The following is a 25,752-nucleotide window of genomic DNA, read 5'->3' as shown; positions in this document are numbered from 1 at the left end:
AAGAGAATTAATCCTTTTTCATTTTGAACCCACAGGTTGGTTCAGGGTTGATGTCACCAAATGATTCTGTAGACAGCAATATGGGTGCATATGGGTCTGGAAGTCCTTCATTATCACGCGTTGATGACTGGTCAATCCCATCCAGAATTGCACTTGCATCAATTGGTTCTCAGGGGACAGTGGGAGGTTTAGTGATAGCAGGATTCGTAAGTATTTAATGCCCTTTTTACTATGCATCTAATGTTTATGGATTGCATTCTTGTTCTTTTCTTTGTTTTTCATATTTTTTCTACTAATTCTAGTTCAATCATTTTGCTGGTTTTCTTTTGTAGATGCTGAAGACTGTTGGCTGGCGTGTGATTGTGGTAACTGGTGCTGTCTATGGATGTCTTTACATGTATGAACGTATGACCTGGACCAACAAAGCCAAAGAACGTTCATTCAAACGGCAGTACGTGGATCATGCTACCCGGAAACTGCGGCTCATTGTCGATTTGACATCTGCAAACTGCAGTCATCAAGTTCAACAGTGAGTAGTGTCATATTTCATTTCTGTTTTCTTATCTTACTGTTAATATATCTATTACACACCATTTACTCCCTTGCAGAGAACTATCGAGCACCTTTGCTCGTCTTTGTCACTTGGTGGATGAAAATGGCAGGGAAATGGATGTAGAGCTGAAAAAATTGGATGCTGAAATTTTGACATTGGAAGAAGCTGCTAGTTCAGCCAAAGTGCTGCGCAACAAAGCAAATTATGTTACAAAGGAATTAGAAATGTTTGATGACGTGTACCTTCAAACTGATAACTGAATTGTTGTTGTTTTTTGTTAAATAGTATTTTGAAACTGTTCTAATCTATAATTATGTAGTACAATAGTCTAGAGTTATATAAGATGATTTGAAAGCATTAACTTTTCTTAGCACATCACTCCATTATCATTGCCCACAACCTTGTAGTTTTCCTTTTCTTTTCCCCCTCCTTTTGATTTGTTATCCAGCTTTACAATTAAAAGTTTTAACTTCTTCTGGATGTTGATGTTGCTCGTTAGTCCCTATTCTTGTTTGGTTGATGTTACCAATTATGCTCTTTAATTTTTAGAACTGTTTTAGTGATAGAAGTTAGAGTTTTCTGTGATGCTTAAGGGTTAAATTCGACTTCAAGATTTGAGAATACTGAGCTGTTCTGTTAATAATTTTTTTCTTTTGTTTTTTTCCTTGTTTTGTTCTTTAAGAATACAACTTGGATTGAGTTTAGATTGTGATCAACACTCAGCTTTCATCAATTAGTCTTGTTGAGTCCCCTGTGTTTATAAGTCTAGCTAATGCCAACTGCATCCCAACTCAATCACGTTTGCCTAATTTAATTTTTTATTCCATCATTGACTGAGGAGATTTTGTGCTAAAGTGTGTCTTCTTTCTTGTGCTATGAGAGGGATTCAAATCATCCTGGAGTTTTCATTGCTTCAATTATAGTTGGGTTGAATTGAAAGTCACCATTGTTCATCATGTTCGCCCTTTATTTCGTAAAATGTATGTAATTATTATTAAACCTTTTCTGTGACAAATTGACTTTTCTTTGTTTTTCAAGTTGCTTGAAGTCCATATGAATATATTCTTTACTTTGTATTGGTATTGTGACCAAGATACTGTAACTTGCCATGTTTGATTCAGAGTCCTTGAACTTGCAACAGCCATAACTATGTCGATGTGAGAGGATGAAAGCACCTACCCGCAACACTCAAAATCAACTGACACCAAAGTATCAACAATAATCACATTAAAACATCAAAAATAAGTCAACAATTCAACTCTCAGCCCTATTCATTTTTTTTTTATTTCTTTTTTTTGCTTTTCAATAAACTTACAGTACTTAAGCTGCAAGCTTTATCAGCATCATGGGCTGTTGGTTCCCAACAGTTTCTTTAACACACTAACATAATGCTATAGTTAAGATCCACTTAAAAACATGTTCCATTTATAAAATATACTTACAAAGGAATCACCTCCAAAAGTACAATAAAAAGTAAAAATTATGGAAAAGATTCAAAACAACTTTGGAGAGAGGGAGGTTGAGAGAATCCATAGCTTAAAATATAACCAGAGAAGCTTCACATGCAACATTAATGGAGCACATTATATAACATGGAAAAGTCTCAACCCGGCACCTGAATGAACTAGACACAGTTGTAGCATGTGGTGGCTGAAATATACAGTGAGGATAAAGAAACTTAACACTCTTTGCTTTCTCTTCTTTTGTCGGTACTTGGTTAGAACAGAATCATGTGCGTAGATGTTCCCTGTGCCCAGACTGGAACTGAAAGTCCCAGAGATAAAAGTGGCTGGCTACTAGAAACATGATGAACTTAGTATTGTTATTAAGTTAATGTGAAGTGGAAACTTGATAAGATAAATTTCCTACACTAGGCTAAGCTCTTAGTTTAATTGATATTTGTTCATAAACGATGAAACATAATAACTTCTATTTATTTGGAACATAATGTTAAAACACAAAAACTTATTTCTTTAGAACACTTTGGAGGTACCTACATTCCTCAATCAAAATGCCTCTGCCCTTCCAAGTTGTCATCTCATTTTTAGGCAATGGGCAAAGATGCTGTTTTAAAAAGTTGAGTAGAGTTACATCGGAAGTAGTTTAAGGTCACTGAAGAAATACCAAACAGTGACAGTGACAGTCTTCATTCTAGGTTTGTCATAATGTTATGATATTTTCTTCAAACCTTAACTTACCTAGTTCTTGCTCAAACAATTATGAAACTGACGAGTTTTGCATTTTTGTGGTTATAAAATTTCCAGTTTGCGTAAGCAAACCATCAACTAATGAAAATACTTATGGCAACAGTTGCATCTTACATAAAAATTATAAACCATGAAGGAAAGAAAAAAATGAAAGCAAGAAATTGCAATAAATAGGATACAGTATCCAAGCACAACTATTCAAACACTGCAAAGCAGTCAGCAGGCTGCAGAGGATTTGAAAACAAAGCAAGTTACAATACCATATTAGGTGAATGAATGTTAAATGAGACAGGGTATGTGTGCAGAACTTGCTCAGCATGAGGGGTCTATTGTAGTTACAAAATGACACAGCCAACGCACATGCATGAAATCGAAATTGATAGCAAAGAAACTTTTATACCCCGATATGTGGTTCATCTTAAGCATGAGAGGGTAACACGCAATGAAATTGGTTTAATTATACTTAGAATAAAATAAAAAACCAATGTATCACAGCAGAGGCCAGCAAGTAAACCTTACTTGTCACTTAATCATACACAATTTTATAAATCTTTAAGTTATTTAGTAATCAATTGCCCATTCATTTTCCTGCAGGAAAGAATCAACAACTTCCTTCATTACAAAATTTGGAATTAGTTGATCCTGTGTAAGCTTTACTCTTGTGACAGGATCAAAATGTCCAACTCTCTGCAAAAAAAAAAAAAAAATTACAGAGAAAATCTTCTTTGGCAACAGCATTTGAAAAAGAAATCCCAAAATCAGGGTTTACCTGCAGATGCTCTTCAATATCTTTCCTTTCATAGGTTATTCCACTAGGTGTTATCACTGGTTCACTAAGTATTTCGAAACTGATTTTTCCACACAAATGGTCTGGCACCTCACGTTTCTGAACGAGAATACAGATACATTAAAACAGATTTTGAAAAAAAAAATTTAAAAAAATTGATTGTAAAGCATTACTGACCCGGCGCCGTTCATCCACCTTTGAAAACAAGGAATGTAACTCACTGGTGTTGTTTTCCTGTGAATAAATTGTCACATTATCATAATTACGATATTCTTGGAATTCTGCATGACTTAGTCATAACTAGAAGTACAAGTCAAACTTACACACTGTCGTTCTAGATCTTCAATTTTACTTTGCACTTCAGCTTCCAACAGACCAGGAGTATTGCGAACTTTCTCCACTTCTCTTTCAGTGTCTTCTGCCATTAGCCGATTTAGATAAGCCTGCAATGAAGTAAACAATTCAGAGCGATGCTTTTGAAAGGGGCAAAGGAATGAGTACCACAGTACAAAAGTTTAAGACATCTTTACCAATAATTCAATTTCTTGTGCAATTCTTTTTTCTTCTTTCAGGTTCCAGCGTTTTTTCCGGGCTGAACGCAATTGGCTTGCTATTTCATCTCCAAAATTAAGTTTTTGTTCTTTAGCTAAGTCATTCGCTAAAAATAAAATTAAACAATTTATTACTGAAATATGACCGATGACTGACAAATGCAATCACCAACAAGCTACAAAGGAATGCTTAGTATTACCTCTCTGTAAATGTTTGATAGCTTCATCATAATTTTCCATTTCTGAAAGAGCTTGTCCGAGGAAAAAATGCCCTTTGACAAGGGCCGAGTCCACATCTAGGGCTCTGCGGCTATCCTGACAAGCAGCTTCCCAGCGTTTTAATTTGAGATGACACAGCGCACGGTTTGTGAAGTATGTTGCCATGGTGGGGTTCTTGATCTAGAAATAAATAACAGTGCAATGAATAAAAGTGACTCTGAAAATACTGCTAGTTGCAAGCAAAGCAAGACTGAAATGTGGTTGTTTACAATGACCATTTTTATGTCACCAGTATAACTGAGCAAACTGGAGGGGAGTGACACGGACTGCGTCCGCAGATGAAAGAAAATTGTGATCACAAATGTCTTAATACTAAAAAGAGTTGAATAAATTAAGAATAAATTAGAAAAATAATGCTCACAATGGCTTTGGTGTAGCAGCTGACGGCATCGTCATATTTCCTCTGTTCGAACAATCTATTGCCTTGCTCCTTCAGTTCTATGTCGGTGAGGTTCGCGGTAGAATAGGTGTATTTGCTCATTGTGACAAAATGACAAAATGTAACGCTTGCAATGAAAAACAAATAGTCACAGTCGCAGGCCACTTGGGCCACAACAAAACCAGGAGAACTAGAAATGCCTTCGGCTCGGGAACGGACGCTGGGTCTGGCGTTCTGACCATGGTCGGTAGTAGTTTGAAGAAACGAAAATACTCAGAATTAAAGGATATGTAAACAAAAATATATATTGAGGCGGACTCAGTAAGACATTTTTGAGTAAACCGAACACCTTTTATCCTGGATTAGACGGTTTTAAACGTGGAAATGACAAAAAAGGAAGCAGCGGCGGGGGTCGACGGCAGTGTCTGGCGAAGATCCGCGGCGGGCCCCAACTGCAGGGCCACATAGTATACCATTTTTTATCTTTGTTCAGCTCTAAAGGGTAAAAAATTGGGGCTTTTATTAAAGCTAGAGGCATATACTATCAAATGGAAAGGTTATTGGTAAACATCAGGGCAGGAAATATTTGCATTCTCCTTACTAAGTTGGACGTCCTCAGGCCGTTAGCAGGCGGTGACGTCGACTAACCGACCATGGTCAGAAAGGGTATCTGACGACTTTGCAAGGAGAATGCAAATATTTCCTGCCCTGATGTTTTCCGATAACCTATCCATTTGATAGTATATGCCTCTAGCTTTAATAAAAGCCCCCAGTTTTTACCCTTTAGGGCTGGACAAAGACTAAATTTGGTAAAGAGTTCGGCCCTGCAGATAGTGCCCGCCACGGGCCTCCACTCCCCACTCGCCTGACAAAACGCAATTTTTGGCTGAGGGCAGGCTCACAACAGCTTCTGCGAGTCACTAGCGGTGATGGGACCAACAACGTTCCCTTCCATCTGGGGATCATTCTCGCGGGAAGCTTGAATTTTGACTTCTTTTCTGATGTTTATCGGGCATTTGGATCGATTTATGCACTTGCCTTGTATTTCTTAGCATGAACGCCTACCTAGGATGCGTATTCATTGAAATTACTATAACGTTTCGCATGAAAAAATAAAAGCGATGTGGTTGGAGGTTATGGGCGCCTTGGTAGCGGACGCTGCTACTGCGGGCCCCACTTTCATTAAGGGGAAATTGTTTTGAAGCAATTTGGACGCTCCTAGGCAGCTTGCACGCGTGCTTGCGAACGTTAGTATTCCCTCTGAGCAACAAAACGCCATTTAAAGTCACGAAATAATCATCCCGATGCTTAATTACGAGAACACTACTTGAATGTTCCCGCTCGTTTTGATCCCCAGATGATCGTCGCTTGTCGAGATGTGAGCCTGCCCTATTGGTGGCCTTTCTAGAGAGCGCAGCACAACAACAACAACATTCATATGGCGGTTGTATCGGTTTGTGTCGTGTAGTGTGGACGTCTGAACGTATAGTTTTGTTGTAAAGACATTTCTTGTCTTGCCCTTCTTTCTTTGAAACTGGTGGGTGCTATACGCCTTGCAGCATGAATGAAGATGAGGACGAAGTCATTCAAGAGGTGAGGCGAAATTCGTTACATTTATAACCTCTGCATGTGCTCTTCAACGTGGTTATCGTTGTCTTCTTCTCGTTTCTTGGACGTATTGTTTTGGAGAAACGACAGACTTAATTTCAGTTCTCAAAGAATAACATCATGCTTTCGTTTTATGACTCGTGTTTCTGTTGGTGCCGGTTGGTTTAACCGGGAGTTTAACCACAGTCACTGTGGTTAAACTCCAGTGCTAAGAATTCTCACCACTGAAGGTTTAGTGGTGTTTCTGACTTAGGGTTCAAGTTTTAATTTTCGACCTGTGCTGAAATTTCCTGTTAGGTGGTTAGTTGGTTCGAGAAAGAACAGGCTGACTGTCTCCACAACTGTCTGTCAATTTTAAGAACTTTACTGATGCGTCAAATGGAACTCTCAGATTAATATTTGTCTTTTTCAGATTCCAGTCTATGTTTCCCAAACTTTGGCCAAACAGCTCTTCATCTATCAATATCCCACACGACCTGCAAGTTCATCAGGCGCTGAAAACATCATTGTCAAGAGTTCTATCAAACCCCAACTCCAGGAAGTGGAGTTGGAGATGAGCATTGACACTCGCTCAAGCAACTATGATACGGGTAGAGGAGAGCAAATTGCCATTAATGCAGATGGTGTCGGGAGTGCTCTCAAAACTGGTGAAGAATCGGTCTTCCCAAGGTTAGTATTTGCTCTCACAACAATCACATTATCTCAGATGTGGTGTGCGTGTTCACTACCTCTTTCCGCCTTGCCTGCACCTTTGTTTAGCTTGAAGCAGTCCTAAATTCTGTCCTTACGAATTTCAGTGGGAAAATGGATCGCATGACATTGAAGTCAAGCCGCCTATTAAGTGATACTAGCAATTATGCAATAGGAGTGTTGAATGAAGGTGAACTACATTTAACACCTTTGAAGGGTATAGTCAGCCTCCGGCCTACATTTAGCTACCTTGATAAATCAGATAAAAGGCAAGCTAACAAGAATCAAGAGGAATTGTCTGGGGGTGAAGAGGAAGAAGAATTAAAGCAGGTAACATTAAGCTATGAATTGTTATCCTCTTACATTCATTCCATCTTTCATTTATTTTGCATAAATTTCAGCCACCGAAGTGCCTTTATTGATTGGTGTTATTATTATTCTTTCCTAGGTTAATGTTAAATTTGCTCGTCAAGAAAGTGAAAGGGTCAAGAAAGCTCGAGAGCAATCTTATGATTATCATAATAAACTTAGCTCAAGTGAACCATGGTATCATACAGAGTATGTAATACCTCAAACTGATGTGGCAGAATTGGAGCGTGCCAAATTGTATTGCTCTAATATATCCGAACAAGTTGCTGATCTTAGTCTTAATTCAACGGATTATCTAAACTACTTAATTGATTCTGATGCAGTTGATGAATCAACAAGTGGAGCTTCTAAACGATGTTTAAAATCAATGAATTTAGCCGACCAAGTCAGGTCAATTATGAAGGAAGCTCGCCTCCTTTCTTTTCGGCACTTAATGTCCTTAATTCCCAATGTTGTTGATGTTCAAACTGTACTGAAAGCAGTGCAGACTGTTGCCACTCTTGTTCGAGGAAATTGGATTGTGCGCAGTGATATTCTGTACCCTAAAGAAACCTTTAGTGCCTTAAATGGAGTTCCTGCTGAAATTATGGCTCGTAGCCGGGATTATGTGGTAAGTTTAAGAACTTGTGTTAAGTTTGAGGCAGGGGTGTGGTTTTGATGCCAGCTTGATGAACTTTGTCCTTCTTTTTTAGCTTCTTCAATTCACTCAGCACAAATATTTGGACAGAATCGCTCTAAACAGAACTGTAAAATTACCTACTGCTGAACTACTAGAAATTTTACAGGGTGTGGCCTCACTTAAAAAGAACAAAGGTTGGGAATTGCAGCTGTCTGTTGACAGGGAGTTTATTGAAAGGTATGAACTTTTGATGTAAAATTGTGAACTTATAATTTTTGTATGAACACTACTAGTGTTATTTTTTACAGGCATTCAGAAATAGTTCATCGTCAGGAGTCTTTCTGGGAAGCCCGTCAACGCTCCCTTAATGAAGCTTTTAGACATAAACAACAGACACCACCTACATCTCCTACTAAACCTAGAGGTCCTAGATCTGGAACTCGACGGCGAGATTCATCTTTCAGTTCTGATGGTGAAAGTCGCAACCCCCCATCTCGTCAAAGAAAAAAGTCTCACTCCCAGTCAACAGCTGAAATGGAACCTACGACCAATGGAACAAGTGATACCCATATGAGTTCTCGAAGGAAATCAACCAGCATATCTGCAGATTCAGATAGTGGTGCTGAAACAAGACAATTAAATAATAACTCTAACCATGTTACTTTAACAAACAAAAGGATAAAGAAGAGTCCAAGTGAGGAAAATATAGAATCTTGACAAAGGTATGATCTAGTTGTGGCAAGACCCATTGTGATTTGCTTCTAGGTGTTGTTCAATTGTGTCCAACATTATTGTGTTTAACATTTATGATTTGTTACTTATTTAAAGAGAGGAGAACTTTGTATATTTCATTGAAGTTATGTTAATGTGCTATGCACATTAATTTACAATACAAATTGACAATTGGTTTTGCGGTAAGATTTATTTTTAGTACCCCTTAAGAGACTGCAAGTGATTATTTTCAAGTCTATTTTATCAAGTCCACGGTAAAAAATTGCTGAATAGTATTGAGCCTATAATAGCATAGAGGTAACAGTATAGTAAAATAGTTTTGCCTGTACGATCAATGGGATATAAGGATAAAATTATTACTCTCCATTTACTGTTCATATTATCCAATATCTCAATTTCTTGTTCAGATTTCTTATTACTGAACTTCTTCAGGCGACTCGATATAAGTTTAGCAGCAGCACTAGCTTTGCCATTGGAACTTTTTTTCCTGTTATAGATTAAAAGGTAAGAGGCAAACCAGTATGGAACAGGGCTAGCTGAACAAATCAATCTTGTTGCTACTTGGATGTGAACGAAAGCTATGCAAAAAGCTGCCAAGCAAAGAGCATGGATAACAAAAACAAACATTTTTGGTGACATACTGTTCGGTTTCATTTGAGTATCTTTAACTTTTGCTGGTATGAATCCTAAATGCAAAACCAAGAATCTATTTTGGTTTAGGAATATTATTGACCTACAGATTATAAATGAGAGAATAGGAGTGGCCAGTATGAAATTTGGCACTTGCTTCCATTCAAAGTAACGTAGGAATCCAACATTCCAATAGTGATCTTGGACATAGGAATATGCTAAAGGCATTTTGGAATTACACCAATGAAGTGGGTCCCTCTGAACATCTTGGTCAAGTGCAGGCAATACCAAACTATTATTTTTTGCATATTCTACCAAATGTTGTGGAATGTTTAGTTTTTGTACAGTGCAGAATAGTACATAGCAATACACTTGATAGGCAACAAATGGTGCTAGTGCTATTGTACAGGACTCAATAATACGATACATCAATGGCACAGTTTTGAAAGGTACAAGTAACCTATTTTTTAGCCCTTTCTTCCTAGAGATAACAGGCCACTCAGCAGATAAAAAGTCCTGAATGCTTTTGTGAAGTATGAACCCAACATTCAAGACACCATTTGACCGGGCAGCTGCAGATAGACCAAATGGAATTGCACAAAGTTTTGAGTATTGGATATCAAGGGAATGTCTCATACCTTGGAATGACAAAAGCACAAATAAGGCTTCAGAGTAAGGGGCAGAAAAAAAAATACTAGCAGGATTAATACAGAAGAGAAGTGCAGCCTTATAAGCTAAAAATTCATCGCCTAGTACCTTAATACTCAAGAAAAACAGAGAATCTGCTGCTTTTATAAAACACACTGTGTTCATAATGACTGAGGCCAGAAGCAGGAGGCTCTGTGATCCAAGAAAACCAAAAGTAACAATTTTAAGACAAGCTGACAGAAAACGGACAGCCAGTGGAAACAATGGAAAGAATGCAACTGAGTTCTCATAAACATATCCATTCTGAGCAATGTGCAGAAAGTAATGTGCATCCCATCTCTCAAGTCCCCCAAACAGAATGTCTATTACTCTATCTAGCCAATTATCTTCAGAGTTAGGTAACAATGGTCGCCGGAACACATCTTGAGCGTCATGATCGGGTAAAATAAAATTCGCGATGCATTGCAGAAGGAGAATGAAGACCCGCGAGAAAAAGGCGAACCAGATGACTTTCTGACGAAGAGAATACATGGTCCAAGAATTCGCCGGCCAGTGAATCCTGCCAAGAAAAGGAATATGCAAGCCGATCAGAGTTATGACGTTAAAGGATATTTTGCAAAATCCAAGATTTTGACGCCGTTCCAAGACTCACAGGATTAATAATGAGGGAAAAATTGATTAAGTTTAACCTAGCGTCAACGAATTTGTTTGTTTACACCCACAGACCAGACGACGCTGGTCGCCGGTCTAGCCAACCCTGCGAAAATATAATCAGTCAACTATCTGTAAGGAAATTTTACGGTTAAAAGAGATAGAAATTCTGGAAAAAGTGTATTCTCCGTGCTTTTATTTTCGGTGATTTATGCACTGAAAAGTTTTTACGATTTTCTTATTTGATAATAAGGAGTTGGCAATTTTGAATGTTGGGCCTATGAAAAATTGCGTATCTTTCCTAATTTCTCATAGTACTTGTGCTGCTACTTCCGGTCTGCCGCTTCTGCTTCGTATTTTGGTCGATTTTTGTTGTGTTTATAAACGTAGGTCCAAATTTTGAAAGGGATGACGGAAAGCGACTGAAACAGATAATCTATGGTTGATGAGATCTTTAAAGTAAATCTTTTCACATTTCTTACTTTAAAGTTTTAACCTAACCTTAACCACCTGTTGCTTAAGCCGCACATGCACATCACTTTGGCTTTTGTGTGCTGACGGTTCGTCAGGAGTTTAGGTGTTTGTAATTGATGAAGTAAAGGTTGTAATTTCTGCGTCTCTGGACCTTGTATTGAGGAATTTCTCTTCCGCTACCACTCTTTATCATTTTGACATATTAGTTCATGATCTCCATGTGTAAATGTGAAATTGACATTCACGACTCACGTGGAGCAGCCGCCGTTGTTCCCTCACAATTTTTTCCTAACCTTGTGTATTATTGTTATTAACAATGTTTTCATGGAAAACCTTTTATCTTTAATTCTATGTTTTTCAGAGAACAATGGGCCAGTACAAGGAGAGGCTGAATGCGTTGGTGGTGAAACTACATGAGATTAATGTCCTTAAGTTTGGTGATTACAAAATGAAAATAGGAGTTAATTCGCCTGTCTATTTCGACTTACGTATTATTGTGTCTTATCCTAAAGTGTTGGTGGGTATCTCATCTTCATGATTCTTTGTTGATTGGTTCCTTTTCAGTAGCTGCATTTGTATTTTTCTTTTACAGGCAGAACTTTCAGACCTGATCTGTGAGTTTGCAAAGACCTCATTGGAAAACTGTGACCATGTATGTGGGGTGCCATATGCAGCATTGTCCATTGCCACTCTTGTTGCTGTGGGCTCAGACAAATCCATGTTAGTTCGGCGCAAGGAGGCTAAAGACTATGGAACTAAACGAATGGTTGAAGGCTGTTACAAACCTGGAGATTCGTGCATCATCGTAGAGGATGTTGTAACAAGTGGGCTCAGCATCCTGGAGACTGTTGGGGTAAGAATCACATATCTCAACAATTTTCCAAGGCTCTTCAAAACAATAATTATACTCTTATCCTTATTTTTTGGTAATTAGGATTTGCAACGAGAAGGTTTGAATGTAACTGAGTCCATTGTAGTTGTTGATCGCGAGCAAGGTGGATCAGAGCATTTGGCCTCCCAGGGCTTAAAGATGCGCAGTCTTGTTTCTCTTACTGAGGTATGATTTATTTTCAAAGATATATTTCATTGTTTCCTGGACCCTGTCAATATTAATCATTTCAATTTTCAGATTATGCATATATTGCATGATGCTGGGAAGGTTGATGAGGCGACTGTCATTAAAGTTAAGAAGTATTTAAGTGAAAGCAGGGTCTCCATACCTGCAGACAGAGTGCCGGCTCCTCTAGGTAGAATTCCCTTTGTGAAAAATGAAATAACATTGTGTTAGACATAGTTGTTTCTCCAATGATCTAATTTTACTTTTGTTTCTTCAGCTGCTAAAAAGACAACTGATGAAAGACTGAGAATGACATTTGAAGCTAGAGCTGAAAAGGCTACAAACACCATGTCTGCTCGGCTGTTACGGTTGATGGCATCAAAACAAAGTACACTATGTGTTGCTGCTGATTTAAGCAGTACTGATCAGGTGCTGCAATTAGCTAACACTGTTGGTCCCTACATTTGTATCTTCAAAACTCATGTTGATGCACTCAATGACTTTTCTCACAAATTTGTTAAAGAGCTACAGGAGCTTGCAAAAACTCATAACTTTTTAATAATGGAAGATAGGTAAGCGCTTGGTCAATGTTTTTTTATTATTTTCTAATGTTTTTGAAATTGGAAATTTTCTTTTATGCCTAATAACATTTTTTGTGTTTGCAGGAAATTTGGAGATATTGGACATACAGTTGGCCTGCAGTATGTAGCTGGTAATTTCCACATTGCTGATTGGGCAGACCTGGTGACAGTTCATGCACTTCCCGGGCCTGGCATTATGGATGGTCTTGTTAGCTGTCTGGAGACTCACCAGTCAGGCCTGAGAGACCGCGCCTGCTTCATCGTCGCTGAGATGAGTAGCAAGGACACATTAACCACTCCAGCATACCGAACTGGTAACTTCTTTTAACTACCTATAAGTAGTTCAACCTCTTAAGTCTCTGCTTGATGACATTACTCATTTTCATTTTTATTGCAGAGGCCTTGAAACTGGCTGAGACTCGCGCAGATTTTGTGGCGGGAGTGGTTAGTCAATCAGCCACTGGAATTTCTTCCATTGGACTGATCCAACTGACCCCGGGTGTACGTATCCCTGTTGCTCAAAATGGGGCTCAGACAAATGGTTCTTCTGGCTCTGATGGATTGGGCCAGCAGTACAATTCACCTCACCACGTAGTACTGGAAAGGGGTGCCGATGTTGCTGTCGTCGGGCGAGGCATCACAGAGGCCGCTAACAGTGCAGAGGCCGCCGAGCTCTACCGTGACGTGCTTTGGAAAGCATACCAGCAGCGTGTTGGTGAAGCTTAGATTAGGAAAAGAAAGAGCCCGATCAAAGGAGCTTCCCTCACACAGTATTTCTTGTGCATAGTTAAATTTGTCTTTTAATCAATTACGTACATTCCTTGAGGTGATAATAGTGATGAAGTTGTGATCCTGTGCCTGAGCATCCTGTTCCTTTTGTTGATAACTTTTGATGAAATGTACCTACATATGTTAAGATTTTAATTATGTTTTATGAACCTCCTTAAATTAAAGAGGTGCTTCTACAAAAGGATTTTTTTCCATGTGGCCTTTGCACTACTGAATATTAAATGGTTGAAACATATAATGAGTAGTATGATTCACCCCGATCCGACGGACACTGAAACCGAACTGTACAGATGCAATTCAACCCCAAGTTGAAACCCCTAACTTGAACCAGAAGAGCTAGTGTAACTTTCATCTTTTATTTGATTCATTTTGAATAAGAGTTTCCATGTGCCCACTAAATTTGATAGCTGTCGTAACTGTGAAATCTTTGCACTCATGTTGCAATCAAAACCTTCACATAACACTCCAAAAATACAACTATAATTTCTTATTTTTATTACTTAAATTACAACTAAATGAGAAAAGGCCTTCTCAGAGGCGACGATGTAACACAATAGCACTATTTTGAGTCATTCAATTATAAGTAGTCTGGTCGCTTAGTCACTCCTGTTCTTCTCGAAGCCCGGCGGCCTGATGGGGGACATGGGCAGGTAGATGGGCTCGGTGTCGCTGGCCATGGCCAGGGTGGGGCCGGGCGCGCACTTGGCCGCGCAGAGGAACTCGAACGGCGGGTTGGCCTTGGCCGCCGCGTTCTTCACCATGGACCTGACGAGCCCCATCTGCACGTAGCCGTCGGCGTCCACGCCGCCGTCCGGCGCCCTGGCCCTCGTCAGCAGCTCGCTGATAGGGGTGAGGTTCTGCCGCGGCGGCAGTGGCGGGGGCGCGGCGTGTCCGTCGAGCCCGCCGTCATCGGGGAGGCCCTCCCCCTCCGCGTCCGCAGCGCCCCGCTCGGGTCGCGGGGTGCGCAGCAAGGTGGGGTCCTCGTAGTGGTTCTCGAGGCCGTTGGACGCCCGCCGGAACAGCGCGGTCGCTGCCGCGTTCTCGTACACGGCCTCGGCGGCGAGCGCGGTCCCGCACTCTGAGATCTCCTCGTAGATGCCGGAGGCCACCGAGGCCACGGACACGGCCGACTCTCTCCGCCGGTCCAGCGCCGCCCTGGAGGACTCCCTGGAGCTCTCGGCCCCCGCGATGCCCGCCATGCCCGCGACGCTCGGAAGGTCCGCCGCGGGCAGCACGCCCGCGCCGTCGTCCGCGTCATCGTCCACGTCGTTGTCCTCAGCCTCGCTGCCTCCCGGGGTGGACAGGATGAGGCCCAGTCCCGCGGAGATGAGTCCCGAGGCGATCTGGCGAAAAAGGGCGAAAAGTACGTCAAGCGCTGGTCAAGCTGAGCACGACGTCGACGCACCGCGCCTTCCTCGCGAAGGCTTCGCGAAGCTCACCTTGCCGCCGAGCAGCGACAGCGCGGACCCCGAGTGGGACTGCGACGGCGACGTGGACAGCCTGTCCTTGTCCGGGCAGGTCTGCGCGTTCAGGGTCTCGGCCCTCCGGCGGCCGTACAGCAGTCTGAAGGGCTGCCTGCCCTGCATGCCGCTCGCCGCGCTGCCCGCTTGGCTGGTCGACGGCCGCGGCCGAGGCAGTGTGCTGGTCTTGGCCGGGGCCGGGGCCGCGGACGCCCCCCTGGCGCGTAGCTCTGCCGGAGACGGCACTCGCAGGCCGGTGCACAGACTGGGGCTGTCCAGGTCCTCGGAGCTGGGGGGAAGTCCTGGAAGTCCCGGATGCCCCTGCAGTCCGAGCCCCAGGGCCAGTGCCCCCAGCGGCGCCGCCAGCAGGTCACCCTCGCTGCGGCTCAGGCGGCGGCCGCGCAACAGGGCGGCGCTCGCGGCGCTCAGCCCGCGGGGCGACGTCGGCATGGTCGGCATGGGCTGGCGGCCCGCGATGGCGACGCGCAGCACGGCCATCCAGCGCTCCGTGTCCGCGTCCGAGCGAGTGGCCAGGAACACCTCGGCCTGCTCGGCCTGCTCGGCGGGCGCGGCGATGACGAAGGCGTGGCACCGCGACCGCGACGCCGTGCGGCACACCGAGGCGCGCGATCCGGGGCCCGCCGGCACTCGGATCACGGCCGTCTCGAGGCCGAGGCGCGCCGGGCTCAGCACCAGCTCCACGGCCTCGGCGGGGACGTCCTGGAGCGCGTCCGGCATGAGCCGCGCCTGCACCCAGTGGCGCCGCCACGACTGCAACAGAGGAAGTGTTAGACGCTGCGCACGCTGCACACGCCAACCCTGGGCGCCGTCGTCTCGTCGCGCTCGCTCACCTTCCACGGCCCGAACCTCCTCCGCCTGCTGCGGCCGGGCAGCTTGACGTCCAGGTAGCCGGCGATGAGTGCATGGTCCAGGCCCTCCTCCAGGGCGTCCTTCTCCTTGGTCATGGCGACCCTCCTGGCATTCCCTCCTGCAACACAACAACAAGCGCGTCAGTTGGCAGACACATTGACACCAGCATCTGGTTCGAGTCCGCCTGCAGGAGTCCGTCGTGTCGCGGGTTTACTTGTTTACTTTTTCCAGCCGCGTACGAGCCACGTACTTCGCACTGCGCACACCACAAGACCACGAGTAAGACATCGACATCGGAGGGGCCATCAAATTATCCCGCCATTTCTCGGCAAGTCATGCCGGCGGCGCGGCTCCGCCGTGGCTCCGCGGAGCGCTGCGCTCCCAAGATGGCCAGAGGGTGGCTTTGGCTTTCTGGCTGCCCCGCCGTCGCGATGTGGCGAGTGGCGCGATTCGATTCGAGTCGGTGTCCTCGTCCTCCAGGACCTCGTCTGGTTCCCCGCCCGCCACCCCAGCCGCCCCGAAGGAGCGCCCGACGCTGCACACAGAGTGGCACGAGGAGTGGCAGGACCATTCCGTCGCCGCAGCGCGCCGTCTTTCCCCGTTCCTTCCTTTTTAGCTTGTTTCCTTTTCTCGGCAGCGCCGCAGCCGCAGGGCACACGGCAAAGGCGTGGCCTGCCTCATGCCTGCCCGCCGCCGGCAAGTCCAATGCGCGTTTCTTAGAACGGCCGCGCCGATCAGGCCCGATCCGACGACCCGACTCGACCCCGGCCTTGGTCCTTTTGGAGGCCGTCCCGTCCTGTCCTGCCCCCCCCCCCTCCTCCTCGCCGCTAAAACAGGTGCACCAAGCACACACACACATCTATCGCTCATTGATTGGAAAGGTGATTGGCCATATCGCCTGGACGAAGAAATAAATGAGGGCACTGATCGGCTGGCCTGCGCCATGCGTGCGCCATGAGGCTTGTAGGGCTCGTCCATAAGCCACGAGATTCCCCCCCCCTCCCCTTTCCGCCGCCCGGTGCGTAGGCAATGCAGCAGCTCCGTCGACACGGCTGCATGCGGGTTGCCTATGTGCCGGGCGATTGCGATTGCGATCGCTCATGCCCTGCCTGCTCCGTGCTCCTCACGTGCGTAGCAGCACTGTGGGATCGATCGCTGTACACGCTTACACACACGCGTACCTTGCTGCACTTGGCCATGCACTCGAGCGACTCGGACACACTGCAAAACGGCCGCGCGACGCGGGGAAGGGCAAGCAGCGCAGGGCTGCTGCTGCTGCTGTCCCGAGACCCCGAAAGTCGCTGCGTGACGCGTCACGTACACAAATGCCACGTAACGTAAGCAAGCATCGCCGTGTTTGGACGCGCCCTGCGACTCTGGCACTAGGTACTGGTACTACACTGGTATTTGCCGCGGGCTGTACCGCTGTACAGTGGCGGTGCGACCGCCATGGGCCGCCATGGGCCGCCAGGTGGTCCCTGAAGCCTGTTGCCAGCCGGCTCCTTGCCCACCGAGCTCGAGCGTTGATGAATGCACCAAAGGCGAACGCCACGCCACTGTACGCCACGCCACGGCGGCCTGGCCGGGCCTCGCTACCGGTTTGGTGAGCGACTATGTAGCGCGGGACAGTCGGCCGCCGGCATTCTGTCATCGCCGTGTTGCCGCGGAGCAGGCAGCAGACTGATTCCGAGCACTGCTTTCGTCGCTCTGTCTCTCTCGCACCTCTACGGACTGCCCCATGAGTGCGACAGAGACAGAGCGACGAAAGCAGTGCTCGGAATCAGACGGCAGGCAGGGCGGGCCGGCGGGGCAGCACCGCGAAACGGCATTTGTCTTCCCCGCAAATGTGCGAGTATCACAATGTAGCGCGCGGCAGCCAGCGGCAGCACCAGGGTTGGCACTCACACACAGACCGACCAGCGGAGAGAGACTTGACTTCGACTCACAGAGCTTGGACCACCACGGATAATCACTTTGCGTTACGCCTCCGCCGTGGTATTGAACCGCAGGTTGGCCCGGAGCGCGCTATTTTGGCCGGAGGGGCCCGCCGACGCGACGCCGCGCTGGCGTGCTGTGGCATTGTGTCCGGAAAGGCAGGGCTGGCGAGGCCTTGTCGGCAAGGGGCTGCACTGGGCGGGAGGCCGCACGACCGCCCATTCTGCGGCCCAAATTAACTCCATCGGCTCGCCGGGCCCTTCCGGGCCTGGCGGACCCTTCCGCCGCCGACGGGGCCCTCGGCGCCCTGCGTCCTGCACGTGTCTACGACGCGTGCGGAAAAGCGGAGAGACACGCGGAGGAACACGCGGACAGAGGCGGATCCAGAGTCGGTCGGGGGGGGGGCACCGTATCACTTTTTGCCATTTTACAAGGGTAGAGTGTAGCTTTTTGCCTACCTTCTTGGCGGCTATCTAGGGGTCAATTGTCCTTCCCCCTCCCCCTTTGGCCCTGGATCCGCGCCTGCACGCGGAGGGACGCGCGGAGGGACGCGCGGATGTCTCGGCCGCAGACTAATCGGCCAGCGGGTCGACGCGACGGTGACGGCGACGCGGCGGCGGTCACGAAAACGAAACGAGCCATCATGTTCACACGTTTTGTTATTTTCCGTGGTGCGGTGCGCGGTGCCGCCCGCCGCCGCCGCCCGAGGACGCCAACCAGGGGAACCACGGCCAGGCCCTGGCCAGGCCGGCCGGCCCGGCCTTATTTGCGGTGAGACGGCAAGGCGCAAGGTCTCCAAGGCCTTCTCGACGACGTCGTCGGCACCGCCGCGCCGGGGTTATCTGGCCGCTCTGCCCTTTCACTGCTTTCTCACTCAAAACGCTCAAAAGCAGACGGTTTTTCAAAATGTCACAAGGCATCGCCCTGCTGGAGCGCACCAACGGGTTGTGTGGGTTGTGTCGTCGGCATGAGCGTCGCGACGCACGGCACAGCAGGGTGTATCGCCAGCACTCAGCACCGCGGCGCGTGCCCCCTCCCCTTCATCTCGCACACACAGACGCACGCGCCAGCACACTGGCACTTTCTTAGAAGCCGCGAGCCGGAATAGCAGGAGGGGGCCTTGGACGCGGACTGGCTAGACAGGTTACCGGCCCTTCTGCGCGCGCCCTTCCCTAACCTACACCAAGTCGCGCAAGGCCGTCGCCGCCGACGGCAGCAGCGGCCAAACCCGTCGTCGGCGCGCTGCTGGTTTGCTTCTGCTTGACTTTTTAATTTTGACGCTTTTGGAAATAGGTTCGGGTTGCGCCGGACGCAACAGACATACATACGCGACATGTTCTCACTTAAGTACTTCCGAAACGGGGAACACCATGAAAAACATGCGTCCGTTTTTAGGCGCTGACGCGTCACACGGACGTGCGTCCACCACAGAAATAAGGATGTGGGTGCGGTTTTCAAACGCCGCGGCGAGAGCACCGAGTGTGTCGTGTAAATAAGAAGGGAAAACAAGTTTTTTCGAGACTTTTTTTTTTTGTGCGCGCGGGTGGAAGTTGGCGATGGTCGATGGTGCGAGAAGCGCGGCGCCACACTCGCGGTGCAGCCGAGCCATTCAGAGGATCGCTTTGTCGCTCTGTCTCTCTCGCACACCTGCGGAGATTCTCATGAGTTCGAGAGAGACAGAGCGACGAAACGACTCTTTCTGAATCGCTCGGCAGGCTGCAGACCGCAGTGCTCAGGCTGATGTGCCCCTGTCTCTCTCGCTGCCTTCCGCGACGCCCCTCGAGTGCGAGAGAGACAGAACGACTAGGCAGCTGTTCAAAATGAGCGAGACTGCAGACCGCGGTGCACCGCAGACCCAGTTAGTCCGACGGCCTGACGGCCTGACACATGCGCCGCGGGGTGCAGCCGCCCTTGTCAGCGTGAGGCCGCGGGCCGCGGCTTGAGTCCGACCAGTCTCCCTCGCACTCATGGGCCGTCACGTCAGTCACATGGGGGTGCGAGAGGGACAGAGTGACGAAGCACGCGAAGCAGTGCGGTCCACGTGTACGACGTGTACCCTGTCAGGCACTGCAGTAGGCACTTCAGTGCATGCACTGCCGCCGCTCCGTTCCCAGGCTCGGACTGGCCCCCAAAAGGCCCCGGCAGATAAGACCGCAAAAGGCCCCCGATCATCATTGTTTTTACCCTTCATGACCAACTTTGTGAGGCTACCGCTCCCAAACTAGTTGCGGTCAATAGCCTTCCCGTACAGGACATGAAAGGACTAGGCTCTTAAGAATTCTAGGGCGTCGAGGGAGGCCTTTTACGGCAACTAGATTGGACACAGTGGCCACCCAAAGTCAGCAAAATCAGCAAATTTCATATATTCGACTACTTTTTGGCCAACTTGGTCGGAAAATCATTGCGGTCAAAGGCAAAATCGTTGTGGTCAACGTCTTCCCTATACAGGGCATGAAAGAGTAGGGTCTTGAGAATACTAGGACGTTGAGGGAGGCCTTTTACGGCAACTAGATTGGACACAGTGGCCCCCCAAAGTCAGCAAAATCAGCAAATTTCCGAGATTCGACCACTTTTTGACCAACTTTGGTCCCAAAATCGTTGCGGTCAAAGGCAAAATCGTTGTGGTCAACGTCTTCCCGATACAGGGCATGAAAGAGTAGGGTCTTAAGAATACTAGTGCGTCGAGGGAGGCCGTTGGCCGCAACTAGATCGAAGCAGTGGCCGCTCAAATTCAGCGAAAACGGCTACTTTCGGAGATTCAATCACTTTTTGACCAACTTCGTGACGTTACTGGTCACAAATCCAAAGGCCCCGGCAGATTTTTCTGCCTGTCTGCCCTGGCCAGTCCGAGCCTGTCCGTTCCGTTCTGCCGAGCGACATGCACCGCGTGGCTCCGCGTGGAGGGTTCGGCGATGGACGCCCCAACGACCCACATAAATTGCAAGGCTAAGTGCGTGGCCGCGGTGGCCGCGGTGGGCATGCCGGGGGCGGGGCGCCTCGGGATGCAAGCCGCGGCACCGTGCGTGCGGCACCTCTGGGCCGCTGGGGCTTGGGGGCGGCCTGGGGGCGGTCCGGGGGGCGGCGGTCCAACGCCGACCTGGGCCCGGCCCGCCTCCGCGCACACAAACACGGCGACATGGCCACGGCGGCACGGCACACTGCTGGAGGCAGGAGCACCGTCTCCTGAAAGGGTGCGCCCCGCCCGGGTAACAAGTTTCCCTTTGCCTTCCCGCCAAGTTGTGTGCCTCTCTCTTTGCATTTGACGGGAAAGCCACCCCAACTTCATCAAGCCGCCGTCTCGGCCAGGCAGGGCCAGGCAGGGCGCGCGAGTCAACACTGTGCGACAATGTGCGCGCCGTACTGTACCACTGTACGCGCGGAACGCGCCGCGGGCCAAAGAAACACACACACACGTCTCGCAGGCACTGCCAGGCAGTCCAGAAGGTTAGCACGCTTGCGTCTCTGTCATCCGCGCGCGCGGGTGGAGAACCGGGTCGAAAGTCTTCCTCCAGTGTGGTGTCACAGTGTCACGGGCCCAATCAGTGTGCGTCAGCCGGCGGGCGAAGGCGTAATCGTAATCCTCGGTGACATGGGGCGCCACCCGGCCTGGAGCGACACGCCGTGCAGGCATGGTCGGCCAGCCCGCCGGAGGGCACCACACCGGAGGGGCTCTTCGGCTAACGGGCGGACCGCCGCGATAGCCCGATAGTGTACCAGAAACCAGAAACGCGGCCGCGTGGGCCGCCGCAGGCGCATTCCGAATAGCGCTTCGTCTCTCTCGCACCCCCACGGCATGGCCCATGAGTGCGAGAGAGACGGGGCGACGGAAGCCCTTCGGAGTGGGCCGGGAGGTACGATACGGCACGCTTATCGGCGGCCCTTCGCGCCCACCGCAGCGCCTGGGCTGCAAGGCTTGAGGAAAAGTGAGTGGGCGGGCGGCATGCTCTTAAGGGCACCAGAGTCCCTGCAGTGGGCCCGAACCAAACGCACGAGGAGGGTACTACAAACGGGTTCAAGGGGGAAAACCATCGGCGCTTCGGCCCCCCTTGCGCATGGGAGGGCCTCCTGACGGCGCCCAGAGACATGTGGACAAAGTCGCGCGTCATCAGGCACTCACAGGCAGTGCACTGAACTGTGTCCCGGCAGACAGGTCGGCGCGACGAACGGACAGAATGACAGGCAGGCAGACAGACAGACGGACAGACAGACGCTTGAGGCAATTAGCAGGACGCGGCCCGCACGTGTTCGGCGCTGCATGGATGTTGCACGCGCGTGCCGGCCCGCGTGTTTTACTCCGAGAGTCGTTTCCGTCGCCCTCGCACTCAACGGGCATCGCTTAAAGGTTCGAGAGAGACAGAGCGACGGAAACGACTCTCGGAATCCATCGCCTGGTCGCGCGGCGGCGCGGCGTATGGCGATCCCTGTCCTGCTCAACCCGCTCCCTGTTTTGACAGGCAGGGACGCCGGCGTAATGCCAGCCAATAATGCCCCTACCCGCAATTTGGCGTCCGAAATGGAAAGTGCCCGCCGCCCGCGGGCTTCCCACTTCCCGGGGGAGCTCCCTTTCCAGACGAATACCAAATATCCTTGACCTTCATAAATGCGTGGAAGGCACGGCACGCGTGTACGCAAGGCGAAACGCAAGGCGAAAGCAAGGGTACGGCGCACAGTGGGCCAGAAGACCGGTGGAGGCGGCCAAAACTCTAGACGCGTTTTTAGCTCCAGAGTCGCTAAATGGGACTCGAACCGAACGTGTGACCCCGCCAATGGATTGCTCTTCGAACGAGGAATCGATTGGTGGGGTCACACGCTCGGTTCGAGCCCTGTTCAGCGACTCTGGAGCTCAAAACCCGTCTAGAGTTTTGGCCGCCTCCACCGGTCTTCTGGCCCACTGTGCGGCGTGCGCGCTGCGCGGGCTGCGCGCCTCGCTTCGGACACCTGCTTACCGCACTCAGGAATTCCCTTCAGGGCCGGGGAGCGCGCTGGCCACCGCGAATCCGAATCCTCGGAACACAACGCACGTACCCACACTCGCGTTTCACAAAAATGCGGCAAGACCGTCAAGAGAAACCGCGACTCTCGACACGGCTCCGCGAGCGCGTTGCGTTTTTTCGAGACTGTCACTGGCGGCGACGCGGCGACGCGGCGACCAGCTACGCGCAGCGAGACCAAGCGAGACGGCCGGCCGGTCGTGGCGGTGCGCCGGGGCGGACTCTACTGACTGAACGAACTGAGAGCGAGAGCCGCGCCGGGCCAGGCCGCCCCGCCAGCCGAGTCGAGTCGAGCCGCGAGCGAGCGCAGCCGAGGCCGCGGACGAGGCCGAGCGCCGAGAGCCGAGCCGGGCCGCATGGACGTTGCACGCCGCACGCATGGAGTGCACGCCCTGCACGCCCCGCGTTCCTCCAGGTTTTGGCGGCAATCCTGACGTGGCCGGCGACGCTCGCACCGCGCCGCATCGAGCCCTGCCCGACGACCGGCCAGGACGGCCAGCTGGGGAGGGTTGAGGGTTGCAGCGGCGCGTCGGGGCGTGGCGGGGCGTGGCGAAGCGCAGCGCGGCGGCGCAGGGGGTGGGCGTGCGCGGCGTGCTCCGGGGAGGCCAGGGGAAGGAGGGTGACGCACCGCCGCGACGACGGCCAGCTCGGCCTGCGCGCGCGCGCGCGTGTGTGTGTGTGTGTGTAGGTGTGTGTGTGTCTGTGTGTGTGCGCGCGCGCGAGTGCGTGCGTCTTGCTGGAGGGCTGGGAGTGCGAGCCCTTTGGCAGCCGCGGGGGTTGGCGCGACGGTGAGGCACGACGCACGGCAAGTCTCGAAGGAGGCATTTACCCCTCCCCTCCCCTCCCCCGCCTGCTGGTCTTCCAGCGTGCTTCGAGGCTTGCGGACCGGCTTGCGGAGGTGCCGGGAGGGGAGCGCCGGCCTGCATGTTGCATCCCTTATGTCGTTCACGTCTTGCGCGGCTCCCTCAGCACCCCGCCCCGCCCCGCCCCTCCTGCCTGACTTCGTCCTCCTCGTCCTTTGAGTCGGGCTGTCGGGCTGGGCTGTCGTCCTTCCTTGCAGGGATGTGGCGCCGGGCTGCGCCGGGCCGGCCGGGCCCCGCGAGGGGCAAGGGCGGATCCAGGGACGGGTTCAGGGGGGGGCGATGTCACGAAAGTTGCCTACCTACAGGGGTAATGTGCTACTTTTTGCCTACTTTTCAGGCGGCTTCGCCGCCTTCAGGGGGGGGCGACGCCCCCATCGCCCCCCCCCTTGGATCCGCGCCTGGCGAGGGGTGGCTGCGCGCTGTGGCCACGCTGTAATCACTTTAGTCGCGACCACGCCCCGCGCCCGCCAGGGCCTCGAGGCCCGAGGCCCCACTGGAGCCCCGTTGTTGGCGTCTGCGGCCGTCGAGTCAGACAGCGGACTGATTCCGAGAGTCGTTTTCGTCGCCCCGTCTTCATCGCACCTGTACGGGACGCATCGTGAGTGCGAGAGAGACAGAGCGACGGAAACGACTCTCGGAACCGTAGTCTGCTGGCTGCAGATGTGACGCGATACCGACCGGCCGTTCGTGGAGGGCGAGCCTGCGGTCGGCGTCGTTCGCGCCGCGTGGCCACCACACCGTGTGGGCGAGCCGGCGAGGGGCCCACCCGGCCTGGCGGTAGGCCTGCACGGCCTGCACGGCCTGCACGGTGGAGCCGTGTAGCCACGCGGCAGGCGAGGCGTGGTCGGCGTGGTCGGCGCGACGCACTGCAGCCGAGGTCGCTGGACGGCCCGCCGGCCTGCAGGCTCATGCCACTGTCTCTCTCGCACTCATTGGGGCACCCTTTCAGTGCGAGAGAGACAGAGCGACGGAGCGCCGTCCGGAGCCAGCCGACTGGCTGGGCCCCAATTAAGCGACCAAACAAAGCCGGGCGTGTCGATACACTCGAGGCGAGATGGCGAGGTGAGAGGGCGGGTCCCAGCGGTCCTGCAGCTTGATGCAGAGCAAGGTTCTCTTCGCCCTGTCTCTCTCGCACTCACGGTGCGTCGTCCAGATGTGCGAGAGAGACGGAGCTCTACGAGGGCGCTGTTTCGAATCAAGCTGCTGGCCCGTCGAGTGGAGGTCAGGCGCACCTCGCACAGTGGGCCACCGGCGGCGTTTTGAGTTCCAGAGTCGCTAATCAGGCCTCAAACCGAACGTGTGACCCCACCAATGGATTCCTCATTCGGAGAGCAATCCATTGGTGGGGTCACACGTTCGGTTCGAGTCCTATTTAGCGACTCTGGAGCTCAAAACGCGTCTAGAGTTTTGGCCGCCTCCACCGGTCTTCTGGCCCACTGTGCCTCGTCCCAAAGCGCGACTCCAGTTGTCTCGACTCGAGCAATGTTTTCTTGATGTGTGGCGCCGTCACTCAGCATCGACTGAATTCGCGGGAGGATGGGTCGTGACCGGGCTAGCCGCACTAGCGGCACGAACGCTTGACGCGAAGAGCGACGCGACCGGGCCGCGCACCTGCTCGCCGCGTCGCCGCGTCGCCGCGTCGCCGCCATTGGCCAGGTGCTCTGTCTCTGTCGCATTCACAGCGTGTGCGAGAGAGACGGAATCGGCCTGCAGGTGACGTCATCGCTGCAGCACGCACTCCGTGCACTCCGCACGCAGGCGGCGCAGTGCAGCTACCCCGTGCCCTGCCCTGGCACTGCCGCACAACAACCCCCGCCAACCCCAGCCAACCCCTCACCGGCACGTTTCGCCAACGAGGCCGCTCCCTCTCGCCCGGCCCGGCCCGACCCGGCAGCCCCAGCCCCAGTGGCGTGCGGCGTGCGCGCACGGCCGCGTTGCCAGCGTGGATTCCGGGCGGGTGGTCTCTCTCTCGCACTCGTGGGGCGCGGCCGCACGCGTGCGAGAGAGACAGGACGGCGGGGCCTCCGCT

At 50.7% G+C, this 25,752-nt stretch overlaps 6 protein-coding genes across 12 annotated transcripts; 3 read left to right on the top strand and 3 right to left on the bottom strand.

Moving 5' to 3' along the window:
- The first annotated feature begins 29 nt into the window (after window positions 1-29).
- Window positions 30-1,568, top strand: LOC117646642 (transmembrane GTPase Marf). The gene is made up of 3 exons (XM_034387731.1): window positions 30-206; window positions 333-529; window positions 609-1,568. Exons 1-3 carry the CDS (start codon window positions 51-53, stop codon window positions 811-813), a joined length of 558 nt encoding a protein of 185 aa, XP_034243622.1. The 5' UTR covers window positions 30-50; the 3' UTR covers window positions 814-1,568.
- Window positions 1,569-1,842: 274 nt separating this feature from the next.
- On the bottom strand, window positions 1,843-5,680 carry LOC117646641 (E3 ubiquitin-protein ligase CHIP). Of its 2 annotated transcripts, XM_034387730.1 has the most exons (9): window positions 5,537-5,680; window positions 5,106-5,208; window positions 4,739-4,990; window positions 4,299-4,497; window positions 4,078-4,205; window positions 3,871-3,990; window positions 3,725-3,781; window positions 3,530-3,646; window positions 1,843-3,447 (listed from the first exon to the last, which is right to left on the bottom strand). In XM_034387730.1, exons 3-9 carry the CDS (start codon window positions 4,856-4,858, stop codon window positions 3,322-3,324), a joined length of 867 nt encoding a protein of 288 aa, XP_034243621.1. In that variant the 5' UTR covers window positions 4,859-4,990; window positions 5,106-5,208; window positions 5,537-5,680; the 3' UTR covers window positions 1,843-3,321. The 2 variants fall into 2 exon arrangements, with proteins under 2 accessions (XP_034243621.1, XP_034243620.1); XM_034387729.1 differs by having other exon boundaries at window positions 4,739-5,208.
- Window positions 5,681-5,957: 277 nt separating this feature from the next.
- On the top strand, window positions 5,958-8,950 carry LOC117646638 (DNA-directed RNA polymerase III subunit RPC5). Its single transcript, XM_034387722.1, has 6 exons — window positions 5,958-6,349; window positions 6,777-7,033; window positions 7,162-7,384; window positions 7,503-8,033; window positions 8,116-8,279; window positions 8,351-8,950. Exons 1-6 carry the CDS (start codon window positions 6,317-6,319, stop codon window positions 8,757-8,759), a joined length of 1,617 nt encoding a protein of 538 aa, XP_034243613.1. The 5' UTR covers window positions 5,958-6,316; the 3' UTR covers window positions 8,760-8,950.
- Window positions 8,951-8,979: 29 nt separating this feature from the next.
- Window positions 8,980-10,798, bottom strand: LOC117646640 (GPI mannosyltransferase 2). The gene is made up of 2 exons (XM_034387727.1): window positions 10,705-10,798; window positions 8,980-10,611 (listed from the first exon to the last, which is right to left on the bottom strand). Exon 2 carries the CDS (start codon window positions 10,581-10,583, stop codon window positions 9,018-9,020), a length of 1,566 nt encoding a protein of 521 aa, XP_034243618.1. The 5' UTR covers window positions 10,584-10,611; window positions 10,705-10,798; the 3' UTR covers window positions 8,980-9,017.
- A 170-nt stretch (window positions 10,799-10,968) lies between these two features.
- On the top strand, window positions 10,969-13,785 carry LOC117646639 (uridine 5'-monophosphate synthase-like). Of its 4 annotated transcripts, none has more exons than XM_034387723.1 (8): window positions 10,969-11,064; window positions 11,539-11,694; window positions 11,770-12,030; window positions 12,112-12,234; window positions 12,307-12,424; window positions 12,512-12,806; window positions 12,900-13,129; window positions 13,213-13,785. In XM_034387723.1, the coding sequence occupies exons 1-8, from the start codon at window positions 10,984-10,986 to the stop codon at window positions 13,539-13,541; spliced, it is 1,593 nt and encodes a 530-aa protein (XP_034243614.1). In that variant the 5' UTR covers window positions 10,969-10,983; the 3' UTR covers window positions 13,542-13,785. The 4 variants fall into 4 exon arrangements, with proteins under 4 accessions (XP_034243614.1, XP_034243616.1, XP_034243615.1 ...); XM_034387725.1 differs by having other exon boundaries at window positions 10,975-11,089; XM_034387724.1 differs by having other exon boundaries at window positions 11,020-11,162.
- A 291-nt stretch (window positions 13,786-14,076) lies between these two features.
- On the bottom strand, window positions 14,077-23,068 carry LOC117646637. 3 transcript variants are annotated; one of them, XM_034387719.1, is made up of 4 exons: window positions 22,816-23,068; window positions 15,916-16,052; window positions 15,044-15,835; window positions 14,077-14,947 (listed from the first exon to the last, which is right to left on the bottom strand). In XM_034387719.1, exons 2-4 carry the CDS (start codon window positions 16,027-16,029, stop codon window positions 14,201-14,203), a joined length of 1,653 nt encoding a protein of 550 aa, XP_034243610.1. In that variant the 5' UTR covers window positions 16,030-16,052; window positions 22,816-23,068; the 3' UTR covers window positions 14,077-14,200. The 3 variants fall into 3 exon arrangements, with proteins under 3 accessions (XP_034243610.1, XP_034243611.1, XP_034243612.1); XM_034387720.1 differs by having other exon boundaries at window positions 22,895-23,068; XM_034387721.1 differs by lacking the exon at window positions 22,816-23,068 and adding an exon at window positions 17,116-17,597.
- Between the last annotated feature and the right edge of the window lie 2,684 nt (window positions 23,069-25,752).

Source organism: Thrips palmi, unplaced genomic scaffold (assembly GCF_012932325.1).
Source record: "Thrips palmi isolate BJ-2018 unplaced genomic scaffold, TpBJ-2018v1 HiC_scaffold_19, whole genome shotgun sequence".
Taxonomy (NCBI): Eukaryota; Metazoa; Arthropoda; class Insecta; order Thysanoptera; family Thripidae; genus Thrips; species Thrips palmi.
This window is presented reverse-complemented; position numbering and strand designations above follow the sequence as displayed.